We start from the raw sequence: 22,592 nt of genomic DNA on the forward strand, positions 1-22,592 counted from the left end.
CTTCACCTGCAGCTATTCACATCGATAAGCACAGTGCACACAGTACTTATCTAGATGCATTTGTGAAAATGGAAAATGCACGAAGGCTTTTTGAATATTGAAAACTTGGCTTTGAATAGAATTGTATGTTTCTGAGTTTTTTTATAAATTGAAAAATTCAAATAATGTTATTCTCTATTACAGCCGCTGTAAACGACCTTCAGACCTCTCGTTTAACTAGGCGTTGCTGCCTGAGAGCTATTTCACGCAAGAGTGGGAAAAGTGCTCATGAAACTGGAAAAGTCCCTCTTCAGACTGCATCCCGTTTACAATCATATCAGCAAATTGATCAAGGGCGTTTAAACCACGTTTGAAGTAATGTGTTGATATTTCATCCATTGCAGTTGCGTAAACTATGAGAAAGAGTGTGTTTGCGGTCTGTCGGGTTTGTCCAAGCCCATTCCATTGAGCTGTGGTCTTCCCTCCAGCTTCCCAAAACGTTGCAGTTTTGTGTAATAAACCCACACATTCTTCTGTCTCCTCCTCATCCTTCCTAAACTGAGCAGCTTTAGGTTCAGTAGGAGCCAGGGCGTTATTTTACAAGACGGATCTGGACACTGGATGTATACATCCAAGACAGTTGCAATGGAAATAGCTGTCTGCTTTGAGTTGTGTCTCAGTGTGGCGTTTACCACACGTCTGTCTTACTGTATATATAAAAAGGGAGAGTTCAAAGTGCAGTTCTGTTCTTTTTCAAGCCTTTTGGACACTCCCCGATCTTACTCTTATATATTATATCAGGAATTTACATAAAAAAGCAAGAAAATATATGTCAGAGTTGTTGTTTGTGTTGACAGATTTCAATAATGACACTCAGTAGATCCGTAGAACTAGACAAGAATACATTTCAGATGTTAAAGAGCTAAATATTTTTCTCATAAATCATAAATGCTGCTGCCAGAAGCATAGCAGCTGTATTTGGTGATGATACAGTATGTGATTGTTATGTTACAGTGACTGTGTAAAAGGTCATGGAACATTAAGCAGACTACTGAAAAAGAAAATATGTATTTGACCTTTGACTTTATCACTGGCGTAACATCCAAGTCCTTGGATGTTTTCACTGCTGTGCTTTTTAGACCATTTTCAGGCCGTAAATCAAAAGCGGATACATTTTTACATTTCTTTTCAGAATCAGAATCAGAATCAGAATACTTTATTGATCCCTGGGGGAAATTATTTTTTGTTACAGTGCTCCATTTTAAACCAACATTAAGACAAGACAGACAATACACTAACTAAGAATAGTACAATATATACATATATATACATACATACATACATAAGTCACTCATAAATAAATATTTGGAAAAGAAACATGTGTAGTTGTAGCAGCAAACAGTGTGTTAAGTGGATGCGTTGTACAGGGAGCCACAGGCAGGAATGATTTCCTGTGTCGTTCAGTGGTGCTTTTCGGTAATCTCAGTCTCTCACTGAACGAGCTCCTGTGACTGACCAGCATGTCATGGAGTGGGTGGGAGGTGTTATCCAACATTGTCTTTATCTTGGACAACATCCGCCTCTCCGACACCACCTTGAGGGAGTCCAGCTCCATCCCCACAACATTGCTGGCCTTACGGATCAGTTTATCGAGTCTGTTGGCATCTGCGACCCTCAGCCTGCTCCCCCAGCATGCAACAGCATAGAGGATCGCACTGGCCACAACAGACTCATAGAAAATCCTCAGCATTTTCTGGCAGATGTTGAAGGACCTCAGTCGCCTCAAAAAATAGAGACGACTCTGGCCCTTCCTGTAAAGTGCTGTGGTGTTTTTAGCCCAGTCCAGTTTATTGTCAATGTGTACTCCAAGGTATTTATAGTCCTCCACAATGTCAACACTGACCCCCTGGATTGAAACAGGGGTCAAGTGTTTCCTGGTCTTCCTGAAGTCCACGATCAGTTCCTTGGTCTTTGCCACGTTGAGCTGCAGATGATTCTGCTCACACCACGTGACAAAGGAGTCGACCACAGCCCGGTACTCTGTCTCATCATCCCTGCTGATGCATCCAACCACCGCAGAGTCATCAGAAAACTTCTGAAGATGGCAGGTCTCTGTGCAGTGGCTGAAGTCTGTGGTGTAGAGGGTGAAGAGGAAGGGGGAGAGGACAGTCCCCTGTGGTGCCCCTGTGTTGCTGATCACCTTGTCAGACACACACTGTGGGAGACGTACATATTGTGGTCTTCCTGTCAGGTAATCAACAATCCAGGACACCAGAGAAGCATCCACCTGCATCGCTGCTAACTTATCACCCAGGAGGGTCGGCCTGATGGTGTTGAAAGCACTGGAAAAGTCAAAAAACATGACCCTCACAGTGCTCGCCGGCTGGTCCAGATGGGTGTAGACACGATTGAGCAGGTAGATGATGGCGTCCTCTGTTCCGAGACGAGGCTGATAAGCGAACTGAAGGGGATCCAGGTGTGGTCTTACTATGGGTCGCAGCTTTTTTTTCGGGTCATATGTGCAGATCGAAACACGGTAATTGCACTCGGGTGCAAAACAATCACACCAAGACCCTTTGCAGGAGATGGCTTCAGTCGTACTTCTGTCATTTTAATGTGCAGCACTGCTCAGTTCTGTTGTTTTAAAGTGCTAGATGAATCAGTTTGAAGTGTGAGCTGCAGTAAACGCCTTCCCGTAGTCAGGTATTGTTTGAACACCACAGACGTTCACCCTGGATTTACTTTTTTTCTTCTGCAATAAGCAGACAAAATCTTCTCACATGGTTTGTTGTGCCGCAGTAAGTGAAGCGAGAGCTGCGAAAAGATCCGTAGCGTGATGACTGGGTGCGAAGATATCTGATTTTCACATCACATTATATCACACATCAAATTATTGTGGTCAAAATAATGTACAATAACTATGTTATTGTAGTATCTATGAAACAATTATAGCAGTAATGGTAACAAATGACTTTGCTTCTGTCTTTGTTGAGTCCTGAGAGCTTGGTGGTCAGACGCAAACGAGATGCAGAGGCAGACAGAAAGAACAGTTACACACTATGATATTATCATATATGCATCGTTGACACTGTATTGATCATTTTGAATTATACGGTTGTTGTGAAACCCCACTGTTTTGTTTTTTTACAGCTCACAAGTCCATCCTTCCCTGTGGTTGTGAAGATGGGCCACGCCCACGCCGGCATGGGAAAGGTGAGTCTCCTTTACGATTTGAATAATGCTGTTTACTAATGTTATCAACCCTTTACAAAAGAAACCTAATTAGTTGGATGACCTATATTTGTGTCTAAGAATAATTCAGAGGGAATAATCAGAGATTTCAATCTAATCCACCCGTTTTAGGGCGGAGCCTTTAGTTATGAAACCTGAGGCAAGGCTCTCCCTTCTTTTCCCTCTCCATCCTCCTCTGTCAGGCTTCATGCAGTCACCCAAATGAGCAAATAAAAGATGTAAACTGGTCCGTATCTGTTTAAAGCACTATCAAAATTAAATTCTGGCTGCTCCCAGACATCAAAATCATTTTGACCTGCTGTCACCTGGATCTGGAACAAAAACCAAAGCCCATTTCAACCTGAAGAGGAAAATAAGATATTTTTTAACAAACTTAATAAAGTACATCAGCTCCTCGGCTCGTGTTATCCCAGCAGACAAGCGGATCAGGAGGTTAAAATCAGCTGATAAGCTAGGCTACATCAGCTAACATTTTTGACTATATTTAGACAACAAATATAAACAAGCTGACACTTTATATGTTACAGCAATCAGTCCCCACATTATCCAAACAGTTTGAACTTTTGCTATATTTCAGTTAAAGTGTGTTTTAAATCTGCATCACTGATTTGTGTTATTAAATTACCTCTTCATCTTCTTTCTGCTGCAGCAGCAGCGAAGGCCTCTGTGTGAGCGCACTGTAACATCATGACATCAACAACATTGGAGTTAAACCTGTACTGTTGTTAAAATAGACAAGTTAGGAAAATATACCATTTGAAGAAAATAATACTAAAATACGCTGTTTTTAAAAGGGTCTAAAATCGCCTATGAGATGAAATTTAAATTAAATATAATATCCATGTCTTTTTTTAAAATTTTACACACAAGCTGCTCATAGCTCAGATTTTCTCTTTTATCAGGTCAGACTCTCTCTCTCACACACACACACACACACACACACACACACACACACACACACACACACACACACACATACAAGTTGTCTTTATTCCATATATGCAAATTAAACATGATACTATCTGGACAGCTTCGGTTGGTCTGAGGTTCAGACAGGAGGTCTGAAGCCTAAACTGCTGTCTGTTCTAGTTTTTGCAGACATCTCTGTAAGGGTTCAAATCGGCCACAGTAGCCAAATTGCTCTTACAGTAAAGTTGTAAAGTCAGTAATGTGTTCCTGGGGTCAAACTAAGTTGATATCTAAGTGTTAACCTGGTGGACAAACAGTTTTAGTGCTTTGTTACACAATAGCCTGACTAACAGTTTCCAACCATTTACCGTGATTGCTGCATAGAAATAACTGGACTGATGCTAATCATCTCTGTTAAATACATAATGAGAAATGAACTGTGGATATTTTGCGTATGTGATTTATTTATTTCAAGACATGGAGTCACACTCTTGACACAATGACATAATTCACACATTTAGCCTCTCCCCTTTCTCCCGTATTTAAATATACAAGGAGCGACACTTTCTTTATGTCTTTTTCCCTCGTCTGTGGGCTTGGTTTCCTGTTCAGAAGCCAGACATGCTATAGAATTTCCCATGAGCCTCATGGGGAACTTGGAAAGTCCTTTCAGACTAAGATCTTGCTTTGCCCCACAGACCTCACAGAACTCAGAGAATGAATATTTAGGTCACTACAATTTTATTTGCTTTTGAGAGAAAAACCCTTCAAGGTGGAGCAAAGAAATTGAATGTGCCAGTAAGTCTCATATATTGATTATAAATAATACTAAAGTAGAACTTAACCACATTACAAGTAGTACTCTACACCGAATTTCCCGGAGGAACCCACCCGAGGAATAATAAAGTTTTATCTAATCTATTCTAATCTAAGTCGTAACCTCTTAGGCTGAGTGCTAGAAAATTGCAGTTCACTGAATGCCCACCTGAGGGCTCTGAAAGCGAGTCCCTTGTTAAAATACCTAATTACATCCAGATGTATAAAAAAATGGCTGAGGTAGTGGCAAGATTTTAGCTAATGGACATTACAGCTTTAACTGACAGCTGATCACTGCTAGGCATCACCTCTGCTAATTTAGAGTTAGTGAACTGGACCTCACAACCACTTATTCTAAGAGAAATTCTCATGTTTTATTAGTTAAAGAGCAAATACCGCTGTATGTGTGTGTGTTGCTCTGTTGCATACATACAGTTTATTAATGCATTTTGCCAAGCCTTGCTAGCATTAGTTGAAAACTGACCACTTAACTTTCTTATTCAAATATGACCAAGTCTGCCTCCACGAAAGCAACATAGCGGCAACCAAAAGTTCAATTTAAGGCTTTAGAAAGTGAAATGAGAAACGAGTGGTGACATCATGTCGGTGACATCCATCTTTTATGTACAGTTTATGGTTGGGACTCTTAAACCCGTAAATGGAAAGCCTTTATAGCTTACTGTAGGTCAACATTTACACATTTTGCTGCTATTTTGTTTCTTTTTTTGCTAGTTTCTCAAACATATTATGCATATGCTGTATAATATATAATTGCTGAGGTTGTTCACCTTATGACCTTTCGGTAACTGATTTCAGACATTTACTGGAATTTAATGGCGATTTTGTTCATTAGCTAACAATAGAAAATCTACAGCTCAAAGTAATATTGCCATATTTTGTTTTGTTGGGTTGTCATAGGCTGTCTCCATTAATGAAACACACATTAATGACATCAGCTAAGGACAAGTCATGTTGATATTACTGTGGTATTGTTACCTGTAACTAATAGCAGTGTTTGTATATGTTTATCTGATTACAGTTTACATATTAAAATATAATTACACACTTTGCCTTTTTCATTTGACAAACAGCAGTAGAGAGTGAGCCTTTCTACTCAGCTTTCCCATTACGCTATTAGAGCAGCAGGCCTCTGTAATGGAGGTGGTATGTCATGTTATCTGGACACTAACCACCAGTTTCACCACCAGGCACAGCTCTTCATTTCTGTGCCAGTGCTTCACCTTTTCCGGCTTACCTTCTGTTTCTGTCTGCATCATTGCAGTTTGTTTGTTGACTCAGAGGAATTGCGTAAGTCTCTGGACAGGTTTGTGTGCCTACCGCTCACAACTGGACCAGTTCCTTGTGGTCAGCTTCTGCTTTTGCTACCATGACGTACTCTTTCAGTCACATTGCTGTAGTCAGTGGATTTTGTTATTTTAGCTTCTGGTCTTTTCGTGTTTCTATAAGAAACACTGACTGTATTATTTGATGACATGCGCCTTTAGTGTTTTTACAGTTTTTCACAGTTGCAGTTCTGAAATCTGTGAACACAAAACCCAGTTTTTCAATCTGAGTGTCGTGAGCACGAAGTTTCTTTATGTTGGGTTGTCCTGTTTACCAAGGACATGATCTTTCACAGCTGCTTGTATTTTATCTGAAATGCACTGTTGGTCTTCCTCTTCTTGCCTTCTGCCGCCTTTCCATCTTCCTCATCCACCAACTCCCCCCCACACATTTCCTCTTGTGCATCTCAGCTTGTTACTATCTGTTTTGTGGTATCGGTCTTCAACTCACCATGGTGCCTGTGCGCCCTGACGTGGCATACACTCGTCTGATCACTTCATTAGCAAGTGTGAAAAATGGTTCATTGTTATGTGTAAGCACTGAAATCTGCCAACACAAGTACGTCACAGTGAGAACTGAATGAATGTGAGTGTATCTAAAGTATTGGAAAAAGGGTAAAATAATATCTGCAAATTATGTCCTAAAAGAATGTACGTTCAGTACGTTCAGCATGTTGGTTCTCATGGCAAAGAGTGGAATTTGGTGTTTTAGCAATTTAGGGAAACTCTAACACAAACCAGGAGAAAGCTTAGTAAATAAAATACAAGCTATTTAGTGAATTCTTAAAAAAAAAAAAAAAAAAAACAACACACACATACTATGCATATTTTCCTTTATATACGAAGCACTGAATTTATTACCTTGTGTGGTGGGGCGTGGTCTGCGGTGCCGCGCGGACGCACCTGCACGGCATCCGCAATCACGCCCGCCGTGTCAAAACACGGGGACTCAGTGGTTGGTGTGCGGTTGTGGTGGTGTGATGCAAATGTTAAATAAAGATGGCTCAAAACATGGCTCTGTGGTCCCGTCGTGCCTTAATTCCACCACACCTACAAAGCACATTCTCTAGGTTTTCCTATGAAGCCTCACTTGCCCTGGTTTGACTGGATGCTAATGACAGCGAATGTTAATCTGAGCAGACACAGTTAGTATAATGTTACTGCATTTGATTGGGTTTTTTATGTAATTTGGTTGTGCTGTGTTTACATAACACAGCACAACATATGTGACATGCTAACACATAGCATGTCACATATGAAGTAAAACTTACAAGTCAATGTCTAAAGTTTGCTAACACTAGCTAGCAGTAGGCGCTATAAGCTACCACTATGGTGGAAAACTAAAGAAATGAGCAAAAGATGGATTCAATGTTTTGCTTGAGAGAGGAAGAAGAGTTACTTTCTGTTAAAAAATGTCTGTATTGGATCTTAATCGGTAAGGTGTCTTTTCAGGTTTTACAGTGACGTGACAGCTAACCATGTGATATTAACTTGTCTGGCATTATGAACATATGATGCTGACGGGTCACGTGAAAAACGGTTTATGATGGGGCTGTCAATGTTAACGCATTAATGCGCATTAATCCATCGTCATGAGCAACGCAGTTAACATTTTTATTGAAATTAACCCATCTGGAGCGCAGACTGACTCAAAATCCCTGAAATGTCACTGTCAGGGCATTTCGGGCAGTTTGTACAAACTTTGTCCATTCTGTGCTCCAGATGGGTTAATTGCATTAACAATGTTAATCGTGACAACGGATTCACGAGCGTTAATGCATAAACGTTGACAGCCCTAGTTTATGACAGTCGCGAGGTGAAATTGGTCGGGAGACAGTTTCTAGCTACAACACCGCAAACCGGAATGGAGACCAACTTTGAAGGAGAATGTTCTTTGTTTCCAGTTTGTGTCACAGCTTCACAAGTTTGGCAAGTTAGTCAGTTAGCAAACGTTTGCAGACATGTCTGTGTCTTCCTTGCAAACTACAGGCGACTACAGCGGTCTGCTAGTGACCAAAGTGGTTTAAAAAAAAAGTTTTTTGGTGCAGCACTCGCTTTGTGACCAGTTTCACCTAGCAACAGCAAGCAACCTCCAAGAACCCCCAACCACTCAGGGAATAGACATTTTTAACACCGAAAACAATAGATAAACAAGATTTTGGTTACTTCTTCGTCTTTTCTAATTAGCTATTCATGACTATAAACACAGTTTAACTCAACCATGTCTAGTCTTAAAGATGTTCATTCTTTTAATACAGTACACCCACTAATAACAAGCACAAGCATCCTGTACGTGTATTTTAGCGAAGGTCTTGGAATAAAATGTGCTTAAAGCTAACAGAGAAGCTAACATCACACAGTTAAAATCCATAATTTCCTTAATGACCAGCAAGCGGTAGAAGTGTTTCAAACTAGGCATTAGTTGTGTTGCTGTTTTCTAAAATCTGATATGGATCCCAAGGATATTTGTAAGAAAATACAGTCATGTTTTTTTAAATCTGTTGGCTTATTTGAAGCTATTTCATAGTCTGCCTTGTAAGCTCATTTTAGAAAGTCACTGATTTAGCGTCAGCGACATATGTGGGTTTTGACAAGCACGCTCATTATGTAATTACCCATCAAAGTGACAACACTGTTTATGTGACCACATTCACCATCAAAGCTGCCCACCCGTCTTTAAAAAATTAAAATTTACTTTTATTGTTCTGGTGTCATTGGTGTCACTCTTTTCGGATTTTCCTTATTTCTTTTCCTATTGACGTTTTTTTGTGTTCATTTTCTGAAGGTGGGTTGCATCATTTGAAAACAAAACAAAATCTCCTTGGGATTCCTTTGTTCCACCCAGACAACTTGTCCTTAGTTTTTACTAGTTTGGGGGATTTGAAAGGGCATTAAAGTAAAACTCTTATAAACACACAATTAAACTGTTGCTTAAGACCTCACAAATTGTTGCATGTAGACACAAGTGTCTTGTGCCTTGCCTTTCCATAACCTCTTTTATCTCTCTTTGAAGCACATTACAAAGAAATAGGAGTGTGGGCTAACCCATCAGTGCCATAGCAACAAACTGAACCATTTCGACACTATGTATGACTGTGTTGGCTGTTTTTTTTTTTAACTAAAATTGACCATAAATTGAGGTAACCCTGTCGATGTATATAAAGGGACTTCTTGACTAATGGATATGCAACTGTTTAGTCCACAGAATCATCTAAAGTGTTCTATATATTACCATTTGCAGAAAACTTAGTGCCCCAGTGTAAACACAGAAACAGACTTTGTTTATGGTACATACCATTTCAGTATGGAAAATGGTTGCCTTTAGATGTGCTATTTGAAGAACAGAAAAACAGAAGACGAAACCCCCGAGGAAACATCAACCTCCTGTTTTCCTTATCTGGTTTGTGTTTTATCATGACGGAAGCGCAATGTTCCCATTGCTTCCTCCGTGATGGTGCTAGTGAGAGGGATGGTGATGAGTGAGTGGATGCTCTGCACTGACTCGTTTGGTGCCTGAGACAAGAAAACTCGTAGCCGCACAATAACGTTGGCGATTGATGTGACTGTCTCTTAGGATGCCCAATTTCCCATTGGAAGCACACCTCATTAATCTTTGTATCAACATAAATTACAATAATAATACCACTCAACAAGAAACATCAGAGTAAGTCTTCTAAAAATATATGAGAGCCTTAGTTTCCTACAAATGGCCCTCAGTGGTAATTGTCACTGGAGGAAAATATTTGTTTCCTCCGTATTTTACGCTGTCACACCTCATTGTTACCTAATAATCTCACGGTGAAATTGAAAAATTGCTTTGAATTATATGATATAAACATGTTGTGTGTCGATAGGCTCCCATTGCATCATTTCCCTCTTAGTCTGCGTCTGCAGTCTACTGTTTAATAACTGGGAAAGAGGTGATGTAGTTTCAAAGCCGCCCCCGGCAATGTTTCCATACGTGGACCCCTCATTATCCAGCTTGTGTACAAGTGTGAAATTCCTGTGGGATTTTAAAGCAGCCGCTGCCAGTTTCAGCAGCGTCCTTTGTAATTAGCTGCCCGCTAACAAGTGGCGTCTCTCCTGCAGATTAAAGTCGAAAACCAACAGGACTTCCAGGACATCACCAGCGTGGTGGCTCTGGCAGGGACGTACGCCACCACCGAGCCGTACATCCAGTCCAAGTACGATATCAGGATCCAGAAGATCGGCAGCAACTACAAAGCTTACATGTAAGGTGTTTTTTATTGGCTTGCTGCAACCAACTTCTGGTGGCTGTTGGTGGCATTGCAGGTGAATTTGAAAGCAAACATTTTAAGCGTTTTAGTAGGTTAATGGTAGCAAGGCATGTGGAGCCAGTGGGAAATGAACTCTTATAAAGCATCATCTGGAAAATAAACAGTTTCACCAATAATGGCAAATTATATGTTAAAGTAGTACTTTTCTTGGATTCCAGGCAGTTTTCAGCATTAATGCCTTGATTTTCATGGCCTCGTGCCCCAGCTCCACCCATCTGGAAGCCATAGACATTCCTGTCAGCCAAGCATATTACAACAAAGAATTTGTGCTCAACCTTTTAGCTTTCAAGACTGTATCTGAACAATTGCTCAACCGAAATCGGAGAGGGGGGGCAAAGTAGCCAAGGCTTATCTCATCGTATTTTTTTCCCTGCCCTCACCATTAAACCGTGTCTTTGATTGGCTTTCACACAAACATTATCTAGGTGTGGATTAAAATGGCCATCCTTGATGAACTGATGATAGCTTCCCCCTTGAGAGGGAAAAGCAAAAGTTGGGAGCGATTAACTGTTGCTGGAGCATTTTAGCTTGTTTTTTGCAGAAATATGAATTCATTTCCTGGTGCCCCCCCTTCAGGAGAACATCCATTTCTGGTAACTGGAAGGCCAACACAGGTTCTGCCATGTTGGAACAGATCGCAATGACTGACAGGTGAGCTGGTTCAGAGATTCTCTTGGAAAAATGCAGATCTGTTAAGTACACTGAATCATTCAGACATCTGTGTTCAATTGAATACACTAGCACTACTTTTAAGCATGAATCTGATTATTTCATTGTCCAAAAGTCTTGGAAGCCTTTACTGACATTTATAGCTGTTAAGTCCATTCTTCCTTTAATGATATCTGTAGTGATTATTGGGTTTTAAACAGTCAGCTGTTTGCGTCCCTGTGCTTCAGATATCGTATGTGGATAGACTCCTGCGCTGAGATGTTTGGGGGCCTAGACATCTGCGCTGTGAAGGCCGTGCATGGAAAAGACGGGAACGACTACATTATCGAGGTCAGTGTGTTTTCATCTACAGCTCCAAGGAGAGTTTCAGGAAACAGGGGCTGAAACTTGCTCTTTCATTGCATTATAGTGTATTTTAGATAAATAAGATCTGTCATCATGTTTCAGGACATTTGCAAACATAACGGTTAACCAGCAGTTAGATCGCTTCTCAGCAGCATCACAGGGCTAAAGCACTTTGTGTAACCGTTACCTTGGATTCATTCTCTTTCCCTGCTGATAATACTTTTCATATCATGGGTGAAAGTCAATCGGGAAGGGTGTAACCACACTTGCTGGCACATGATCTTCACAGCCTTGAAAGAACGATTAGTCTGCAGACCAAACATGGGCAGCTGAATGAAAACAACATCAGGAGTCAGCGGTTGACTCACTTCATCTTCTAATCCAGTCTGTTTGTTTGAGTCTGCTGGTAAAGTTTGGCAGTGGAAGTGTAGCTTGCAGTTTGTAGACAAATAAAACTGTCATGGCGTGACTTGACGCAACCAGTTTGGTTGGAGGTTTGGGCTTTCAATGTGATGAGCGTGGCAGTAACAGTGCCTGGGACGGGGTTTCCACTGGGGCCACTAGAGGTCCACTGTTCAGTATCTCTATATACAGCATTTAACATATGTTACACATAAGCATGGTTTAAAGGTGCAGTCTGTGGGGCTTTTAGGTCATTTAAGAGGGGCCAAAAAAAGAAGGTGGAACTCATAAATATACATCGCTTAGTGTGTAATTGTCTGAATGCAGGTGCCTCATGTGTTCAGGTCCTGTCTGAAAATTTCAGAACATATCTTTACTTGTTCAGATTCATGAGACTCACCTTGATCATCTGGGTTTTTGAAGTGCACTCAAGCACTTTATCCTATTTAAGATTTATACTATTTAACATTCACATGCCAATAGATGCATCAGAGAGCAACCTGGGGGTCGTATCATGCCTGCACCCTGCAGACAGTATCATGCATGCAGACTGGAACAGCCAGGGATGGAAAATACAATCTGACATGGCAAAGGTTAGCATAGCAACACATCTATGTTGCTATCATTGTCTGTTAGATTAGTTGGATAAATTATTGTTGGTCATTCACATAACATTCTTACGTACTTTTTTTTCCAATAATGACATGAGAAATATAATTCATTTATTTGGAATATGTGTTATGGGGCTTTATGGGTCAACTCACTTTATTTATCGCTATTAAATAAAGAAAATCATTTAATAGTTACGCACACACGCCATCTCCAGCAGCCTCACAGGTCTCATAGCCCCAACAGAAGGAATAACTTGCACATATATGTTACTATGATGAGCTTCCCTGGAACTCACACTTTCTGTATGTCTTACTTTTGTTCCACTCCAATAATTTGTTGTAATGCTTATTGATTCTAATCAAGGTTGTCAGTTTATTTATTTCTCTTTTTTAATTTGATTTCTGTCCTTTTTAAAAAATATCTGTTTATCTAAAATCGTAAATACCTTACCCAGAAATGCACATTTTCCTTTAACAATTATTCCCAGGGGCGAAGCAAGAGACAAATAGTTGTGTGCAATCAGTTTTGTTTTTAGAGCAGCTTCCTATGCCTTCAAGTCTGAGGAAATGAGCCAGTCTGGACATCTGAAATGCCCAAACTTAGGATCAGAACATGACATCACTCTGGTGACTATCTGTGTGCTGGGAGAGAGCGGTTGTGAGAAAGCAAAAAAGACCTCAAACTATCCCAGGAAGTATCTATCAGCTCCCCAGGGGCGTGTAGTCTCAGTACTAGGCTGCTACGACAGAGAAACCCACGACACAGTCAAGTAGCAATGTTTCCTGACAAGCATTACTTCCTCCTCCTTTACTCCAACCCTAGATGGAATTTAATTAAGTGCGACGTTGAAGAGCTGTCGGCCGTCACAGTCAGAAACTGTTTTCTTTCTTTCTGTTTTATGGTGTCAGAACAAAGACAGCAGCCGTAACACCTCACCCTAATGCACAGTAATGAGCTACTCAGAAGCACTTCATTAACACATTACTGCAGCTGGTATCAACATGAGGCAAACTCCAGCTTGTGTCACTTCACTGGGAAATGTATAGATAATAGGGGTGCAGTATTGTTATGTAACATGACACAGTGCACCACAGCGTTTGACAAAATGACATGACAGAAAGTATTTTATATACACAGCTGATCTGACAGGATGTGTCAGCCACATGACATGAAGTAGAATGGCTGTGCTGGTGTAGTCAGTGTCAGTTAGTCCATCTCTTTGGGCAAGACTGTGAAGATTGTTGCAGACCAATCAAAACACGTCCCATAGCAACGGCACTCCCTAGTGGCAGGAGCCTCACCACACCACAAAAGTGTGGCTTGAGTAACACAACAACGACCAAACACTCAATGAATGCCAGATCCCAGCGCAGCTGCGCATCCATGAGGCTTCCCATCCCACAACCCACAGGGCCCAGAAGACCCGCCGTCAGATTTTGGTTGCGCGTCCCCAAAGGACACTTGCTGAAGTCCCAGCACATGGGGAGCCTACACAATAGCAGGCACATAATACTATAAAGAAACTTTATTTAATTTAGCACGTGTAAATTCAACAGACTTTACATAAAAGGTAGGTCTACGATGCCTTAAGGCAAGAAAAACAACAAAACTTTCTAAGTCTTTGAGATTATCAGTACAAAAAAAGTTTTTTAAATTACAATGTCAAATGTAATATTTTTCTACTGGTCCACAGAAACAACACAAAACTTAAAGGGCTAATGTTATGCCTAATAATGATTAGAACATTGTTGGCCTAATTGTAAGAAAATATCATTATATTACAGATTCAGCCATCGGGAGTGACTTGATCTGTTGACAGAGATATTTCAGATATTGTGCCTTCAAGCTAGCAAAAGAGAACAGCACACATGTTGCGATCTTGAAGCTAAAGTTGTTTTCCCAGAAATGGATGACCCTCTGGCCAGCCCTGAACTTCAACTGCACCATCATTTTCAACGAGCACATTTCACTTTTTCTCTGTAAACATTTGCCATGCAGCCCGATATTGTCCAGAAAACACAAACCTTTGCTGCTTAGTAAAAGTACAGGACAACACCTCTGTGTTCCAGTGGTGAAAGAACTACAGCAGATCCAGTCTTCTGTTAGATGACTCTGTATCCTAATAAATCAGCAGGGTGGATCCCGCTTTAGCTTGCCACCGCACGCCGTTTGAAGTGGGGCCTGGCGGTCTTTTACCAGGCCTGCATTCAGTCCCCTGTGGTAATGACTCAACTGGCCAAAACACCGTGCCACACCCGACCTCGCTGCCAAATCCTAGCCAAGAAGCTGGGTACACACAAAAAAGGGGGAGCTTTAAAGGGTTCTTTAGCTTGGGAAGTGGTTCTGTGCAGAACAGAGAGATCCCAAACAGCTGTGAAAAACAAAGAAAATGAGTGGAAAAGACGACTAGTTTGGGTGTCCTCAGTTTGTTATAGGCGTTCTTAGAGGCTCTTTTAAATAAAGCTTTTGATTTGCTTTCAATTTTTTGTCATCAAATGTGGATTTTTTTTAATCAGTTTAGATTGTGCTTACAAAGGACGACATAAAAACCTCTCTTGTTTTAGTCATTATCACTGACAGATTGTTCCACGACTTTTCAATGATTGATGAGGCTTTTTTGAGAAAGTTGTTGCAATGTGTGGCAAGCCCACAAAAGAAACAGCCCTATAATGATATGCAAAAAAAAGCTTTAAATTAATAAGAAATAAAATAGATGAATTTAAACCTACAACTGCCTTTGGGTGCTCTCTTCCTTGCTGGGTGTTGTTTCACTCCAAGTTTCTGTTTCTTGTATTACGCAAAGAAATCATTAAATAAATCTTACACTTTGGTCCGTAGTTTGCTGTACTAAGGCTTTTGTAGCTTTGCCTCTGTATACCACTACAGTGGATCTTAAATCAGATAGTTAATATGGAATTGAAATGCTGTATTTCAAGAGGTTTTACAAAATTATTAGATGAAGTTTTCAGGATTTATATTTTTATGCAAATCCCCCATTTTCAGAATCTTAACAAATAATTGGACAATTGACTGAAAAGCTGTTTCAGGGCGAGGTCAGGTCTGTTCCCTTGTTTTGGAGGAACCAAATCAAAAATCTACCCTTCTAAATTATTTACATTGGGAGAAGCAGCTTCACCATAGCTCTCAAGCCAAGAACACACGCAAGGAGGTAGCAAGTGATGATGTGCAAACCACTGGTTACACTCATAGACAGTATAAAACATGAACTTAGCCATAGTTTCTGGTCCTGGTCCTGTTTTGGAGCATCAAGTTGAACATTTCCCCGTTGCCATCTTTGCAACATAGAAAACACTGTGGATCAGACGGTGAAACTGGCGAACGGCTTATTATTGAAAACTCATTAGCTGGCGATGTGTCGATTCCGTACCATAACTAATCCTCAGTTTTTGGAACCAAAATTTACAAAAAAAGACTTCAGTATGGCCCAAAACAAGTGAACGAGCCAGCAGGAAAGTGTTTACGGACAGAAAGCCATTACTTCTTTTTGCAGCCATAGCGATCACCTTATGATAACCTTAAACAGATTGCAGGTCTTAGATGCCAAGTTTTGTTGCTCTGGAAGCTACCTCCACGTTCTATAGATCAAGAAGGCCAGATTAAAAAACTTGTACTGTTCTGAAAAGATTAACTTGTAAAAGAATGATGGGAGAAAAAGCGACCACATCGTCAGTCAAACATGGTGGAGGCAGTGTTATGGTATGGACAGCTGTTTAAAAAGAGCCTAAAGAACAACTCTAGCCTGTGTGAAAACAACAAGTGGCTGCTCTGCATCCTACCCCAATCACCCCGAACCGGTCGGAGCAGCTGGTTGCGCCTCCATGAGGCTGGATCTGCAGGTTTCCTCCTGTTAAGTGTAAATTTTTCCCGCCCACTGTCATGAGTGCTTGCTTAAAAGAGGTCGTTTGATTTTTGTTTTGTTCTCTACATTGTTTTAAGCTCTTTACCTTGCAATATAAAGCACCTTAAGGCGACTGTTGTGAATTGAAGTGAGTTAAGTCTTTGCCTGCATCAGTATCTTGTGCCATAATAAGTCGCATTCATTTGAATCTAAGCAAACACCAAGTGTGTGCTAAGAGGCCAGTTTGTCTGAAATTGGACTAAAGAACATTTTTGGGATTTAACTGATACCACTAATAAAAACAACTTCAGCCACAGAGAGCTCCAGTACAGTCTAATCTCTGCCTGGCATATGCTGTGTACCAGAGGATAAGCACACACACACCCACACACACACACACACACACACATGCATGCATGCATGCCTGCTGATGTGTTTACAGCCTGCAGCTGGGGTGCGGTGCAGCAGCTTCTTCCACCATGATGGGCATCTACATCCTAGCCAGCAGCAGCAACACTCCTTTGCTCCTGTTTGTTTTGGTTTTTAGGGAGGAGGACAGCAGGTCTCTGAGCCTCATGAGGCCTGTGGTTCTGCAGCACACATGGACCTGCATGTGAGCTCAAGTGCTGGGAAAAAACATTTTTCCTTGTTTTGTTTTTTTTCTTTTTTGATTATTTTAATTATTTGTGTGGCAATGGGTTTGGTCTATGCCCTTCAAAGTCATGCCCCAGCAACATAATATTTACAGATGGAGCCACTTTTTTTTGCAGATCACTGGAAATTCTAACTTTGGCTTCTTGTGTGTGTTCAGATAAACCTATTTAGTTTATACAGAGCTTAACTAGAGAAGTCTGTGATCAGTCAAAATTAAACTGTTGTAAAGCTTATATGAACACACATATAGAGAAATAAACTAAAGCATCTTTTTTCGCTTCTGTTTATGTGATTGATTGCCAGAGCACCGAAGACGACCTGAGAAGACAGAAACTCGCAGTTTTCGTCACACACTTCTTTGTATCCTCCAAACTGTGGTTGCCACAGGGCTGTAAAGCTTGTTTCTGACCCCAACAAACATGTGATCTACACTAAATGACTCATCACGTGTGTCCACACACAGTCTTATCACTAATATCACTTGAGGGTCAGAGTAGAGGAATTCTGAATAAGAGGTAACATCCTGCCATCTAGTGGGGGAATTTTAACACTTCAGCTGAGGTCTGTTTGTTTTCTGTCTCTGCAGGTGATGGACAGTTCAATGCCTCTGATTGGCGAGCATGTGGAGGAGGATAAACAGCTGATCACAGAGCTGGTCATCAACAAGATGGCCCAGGTGCTGCTGGGAGTTTCCATGCCTCAGCCTTCTACTGTTAAGGTACAAAAAGCTTTTAAACAAGCCACTACTACTACTGTAACTCACTTTTTTCATAGTACCAGGCAGTAATTATAAAAACTGCTACGAATTACAAAACTTTGTTACCACTTCTACCAATAATGCTAATAAAATTTTTCTACTATGGATACTTATTATCAGGTCTGTTAATTAATAATGTTGTCACTGATGATCACTATAACGCTACACAGTTTTACCAACTGCAGTGACTACTGTTGGAGTAGCACTGTAATTACAAGCAGTGCTTGTATGGCCATACTTTCACCTGTACTCACACTGATAATTTTTTTCAGAAATAAAAAACTTAAAATGCACTTTTCCAAATTATTACGCACACATAGTTTCAAAAGATTTTATAGGTTGTAGAGAATTGAAAATGGCCATTTGTTGAATTTGCAGCATTAGTAGATCAATTTCACTGAAATCAAAAGCTATTTCAATCAAAAACATCTTAACGGGTCAAGTTACATATGAACATAGGACCCCTTATTTAAAAGCAGTTTTACAATTCTTGCATACATGGAACTTGTAAATTTTTAGATAAGATAAGATAGAACTTTATTAATCCCTCGGGTGGGTTCCTCTGGGAAATTCGACTTCCAAAAAGCACAGCAACGACCGAAGTTACAGTTACAGAATTGTTTTATATATATATATATATATATATATATATATATATATATATATATATATATATATATATATATATATATATATATATATATATATATACACACACACACACACACACACACACACACACACACACATATATAAATACAGAGACAAATATAAATAAAATATACAAAGGGGATAAATAGAATAAATAGGAATAAAAAATAAAAAATAAAAATACAAGTGGAAAGTTTCTACTTGAATGTCTTTGCAGGATGTCAGAATAGCCTCCCAGAGCTGCTGTTTGGATGTGAACTGCCTCCCACCCTCATAGTTTTTTGCTTGAGGATGCTCCAAAGGTTCTCAGTAGGATTGAGGTCAGGGAAGAATGGGGACCAGACCATGAGTTCCTCTGCTTTTATGCCGATAGCAGCCAAGGATGCAGAGGTGTTCTTTGTAGCATGAGATGGTGCATTGTCTTGCATGAAGATGGTTTTGTTGCAGAAGGCACAGTTCTTCTCTTTCTACCATGGAAGAAAGTGGACAGTCAGAAACTCCACATACTTTGCAGGGGTCATTTTCACACCTTCAGGGACCCTAAAGGGGCCGACGCAGCTTTGTTGGGACATGGTGGCCGTCCACCACTGCATCCATCTGTACCATCCAGGGTTGCACTGCACTCATCAGTGAAGAAGACTGTTTGAAAATTAGCCTTCATGTAGTTCTGGGCCCACTGCAGCCATTTCTGCTTGTGAGCATTGGTTAGGGGTGGCCGAATAGAAGGTTTATGCACAACTGCAAGTCTCTGGAGGATCCTACACCTTGATGTTCGCAGGGCTCCAGAGGCACCAGCAGCTTGAAATATGTGTTTGCTGCTTTGTAATGGCCTTTTAGCAGCTGTTCTCTTAATCTGATGTATTTGTCTGACAGCAACCTTCATCATTGTGCCTTTATCTGCACGAACCCATGTGTGCTCTGACTCAGCCACAAATCTCTTAACATTATGGTGATCACGCTTAAATTTTTGTGAAATATCTAAGATTTTCATTACGTGTCCAAGGCATTCAACTATTTCACGCTTTTCAGCGGCAGAGAGCTCCGTTTTCCTTCCTATATTGCTTAAAAATGGTGGTCTGCTTAATAATGTGGAACATCCTTCTTTAGTAGTTTTTCCTTTAATTGGGCTCACCTGGCAAACTAATGATCACAGGTGTCCGAGATTGATTTCAGTCATCCAGAGAGTCCTGAGACACAATTGCATCCATGGGTTTAATTGAAAAACAACTTATTTAATCTTTATGACACTTAAACACAATTTTCACAATAATTTGGAACGCGGTGTGTTTCTAGACTAGCATCTGAATTAATGCTATTTCAGCATCTATGGTCACTTCACTAGCGCCCTTGTTTTTTTTTTTGGTTTTGTTTTCAAACTGTCATCACAATTAATGACTTTCACATATAGTATATATTACTTATTGTTGGTTCATCAACAACCATATAGCTTGAAGCCGGATTGGACCATCTGAAAGGAAACAGCAGGAGGAAAGCTCTGTGATGGTTTGGGGTAGGATATGTTGGAGCTGATCATCTGTGGCATCAACCTGAGTTGATGTATTTGCAAAGAAAATCAAAATGTCTCATCGTGGAAACTGTTTCCTTTCCATGTTTTCAAAAATGTGTTGTTGTCATGGTGTTAGCAGTAAATTTCAAGCATTTTTATGTAAATGATGCTATATCTGTGTTTTTTTTTGTGTCTTCTTCAGACCACGCAGCCCAGACGAGGTAAGTAAAGTGCTTCATTATGATTCATTCCACTACCTTCTGTGGTGATACAGTACAGAGAAATAATAAGCCTGTGCATCACATGTTCATGTATGGTAGGGGGACATCGTTCCGCTTCTGCCTCTCCATCTCAGTCGGCCCAGGGATCCCCTCAGAGAGCCCGGTCCGCCACTACGTCTCCCAGCCAGGCGTTCCAGCCCGGTCCCATCCCTGCCTCTTCTGGACCTGGAGCTGGGAAACAATCACCGCAGCTGAAGTAAGTCCAAGCTGGGGTTCTGTTAATCTCACACATGATTTTGCTTACGATGATTTTCCTCGTCGGGTAGCTAAACCGTCTTCGTCTTCGTCGCGCAGCAAATCGCAGTCGCTGACAAACAGCTTCACGGAGACGTTACGAGGAAGCTTGACCGACGACGAGGCCAAAGCCGAGACCATCCGCTCCCTCCGACAGTCCTTTGCCAGCCTCTTCTCTGACTAAAAACATCCCTACCGCTTTCCTCTTCCTGTCATCAGGTTTCAGAAAATAATAATAATTGCTTACTCTGTTTGTTATGGAGTCGCCTCTCTCCTTTCCATGTTTGTGAAGTTTAACACTGGTGCAACCCTCTGTCTTCAAATCAGTGATCAATCTATCACTAGAAAGGCCAGTGGATTTCAGAGGACCTACACCATGTTGACTGGAGATGGTAGATTTTAAGATGTCACCAAACCCCCCGTTCACGTTCTAATTATTCCATATTCAGGTTTAATCTACGAAACTCCTGAAACATTTCTAGTCACTCCAATGTTGTGTTGAAACCTAAAACCTGTCCATAGAAATTGAACTTCCTAGAAAGCAAAACCAGCCAATGGCCTTTTTAGTGGTAGGTGATCACAGTAGATATTCATATTCTCGCTCGTGCTGCTTGGTATATAATTGTTATTCTGCATTCTCTTTGTCCGACCGGTGAAACTATTTCTATGTTCATATTTCTACATTTATGTACATCCGTCTATCTTCAGTTTCTTTATTCGACACACAGCTTCCAAATTGTTTGCAGATGTCCATGGCAATATTCTGATCTGAACCAGTTCCACTTGAGTCATGAGAAGCGTACTGAATCCTTTCGCTTCACCAGCGGTCTCTTAAGCATCTTAGCCAGCAGCAGCATTTCTCAGACATCCGTGTGCTGTAGACACATATTGGCTTATGTAGTGACTCCTCTGCCTTGGCCTAACTTTACCAAAGTGCTTTTTAATAACAAAAAAAGAACAGTTTTTTTTAAAGAAACAACCCCCTTAACTTGTTTGAGATCACAATCACACAGAAAAACCTTTGAGCTTGTGATTTTTTTTTAACGAGGTGCAAATGCTGTACTGGCTTACAGCCATCGTCTTCCATCACAGCTCTGCTCTTCCCCAGCAAATTGTTCCTTTTCTTAATCTTTTATGCTTTGTTAATAGCACCGTGGGGTATTTGTTGGTGTGGGGACTGATCTAGCAACTAGTACTGGTGAGTCTTTAGAAGCAAACAGCAAGGGTCTGATATTTTAATCATCTGTCTCTTGTTCTCTGTCAGCTAGGATTGCAGCTCATTTATTGTAGTTCTTTTTAGGAGTTTTGCTCTGTAGCAGATATAACCTACGCACACATATACCTGCAGGAATGGCAGCCATCCTCTTCTAACATCTGTCACTGTTTTGGATCTGCATGTAAATGAATGTGATGTGTGGAGCCAACCTGTTTTCTTCCACAGTTTATTTGATGGGAGCTGACGCTTACTTTGAATTTTCTGGAAAAAAAAAGTGCATTTTTGGGTAACTTATTATGAAATTAGACACCAAGTACTTTTGGTTTATCGTAGATGGACTATGTAGATTTTCAGCATATTTCGCAAGATGGAATGTGCATACGCAATGAAGCCTTCAAAGAAAAACTCTTAATTGATGACTGATGGCAAAGATCTCTTATGACTATTCATTGGATCTGAAGGGTATGCAAAACATCGTAGTTTACCAAAGTCTTAAATTTCCAAAATATTCTTTAAAAAAAAATGTTCAAAAAATAATGAGTGAGCTACAGCTTTTAGCTTCTTGTAGCAGCAAGCTCAAAGACACAAACTGACTACATGGTTTTGCTTTCCATGCAAAGAACAATCAAAGTATGATACTCTAAATAAATTGGTACTTTTATTGGAAAATTATCAAAATAGTAATGGTAAATAATAGTTATATCTTGTGACTTAGAATGAGCCTGTAATAGTTTCTCCCACCTTCCATTTAATTCAGAATCTGGATCTTTAGTAGATAAATGATAATCCCAAAGCCAGTGTTAAATGA

General features: G+C 40.5%; 1 protein-coding gene across 1 annotated transcript in view; it reads left to right on the forward strand.

Annotated features, from left to right (window-relative positions):
- The window catches only part of syn3 (synapsin III), a 114,365-nt gene extending 93,613 nt beyond the window's left edge, over positions 1 to 20,752 (forward strand). Inside the window, exons 6-13 of the mRNA XM_085376240.1 lie at positions 3,130 to 3,192; positions 10,389 to 10,531; positions 11,174 to 11,248; positions 11,494 to 11,596; positions 17,725 to 17,856; positions 20,256 to 20,274; positions 20,374 to 20,530; positions 20,629 to 20,752. Of these exons, the coding sequence (XP_085232366.1) occupies positions 3,130 to 3,192; positions 10,389 to 10,531; positions 11,174 to 11,248; positions 11,494 to 11,596; positions 17,725 to 17,856; positions 20,256 to 20,274; positions 20,374 to 20,530; positions 20,629 to 20,752 (816 nt within the window). The remainder of the gene's footprint in view (positions 1 to 3,129; positions 3,193 to 10,388; positions 10,532 to 11,173; positions 11,249 to 11,493; positions 11,597 to 17,724; positions 17,857 to 20,255; positions 20,275 to 20,373; positions 20,531 to 20,628) is intronic.
- The last annotated feature ends 1,840 nt before the right edge of the window (positions 20,753 to 22,592 follow it).

The sequence above is a fragment of the Diplotaxodon limnothrissa genome, linkage group LG17 (assembly GCF_057381915.1).
Source record: "Diplotaxodon limnothrissa isolate DT_005_m linkage group LG17, D_limnothrissa_male_GT1.1, whole genome shotgun sequence".
In the NCBI taxonomy this organism is placed as follows: Eukaryota; Metazoa; Chordata; class Actinopteri; order Cichliformes; family Cichlidae; genus Diplotaxodon; species Diplotaxodon limnothrissa.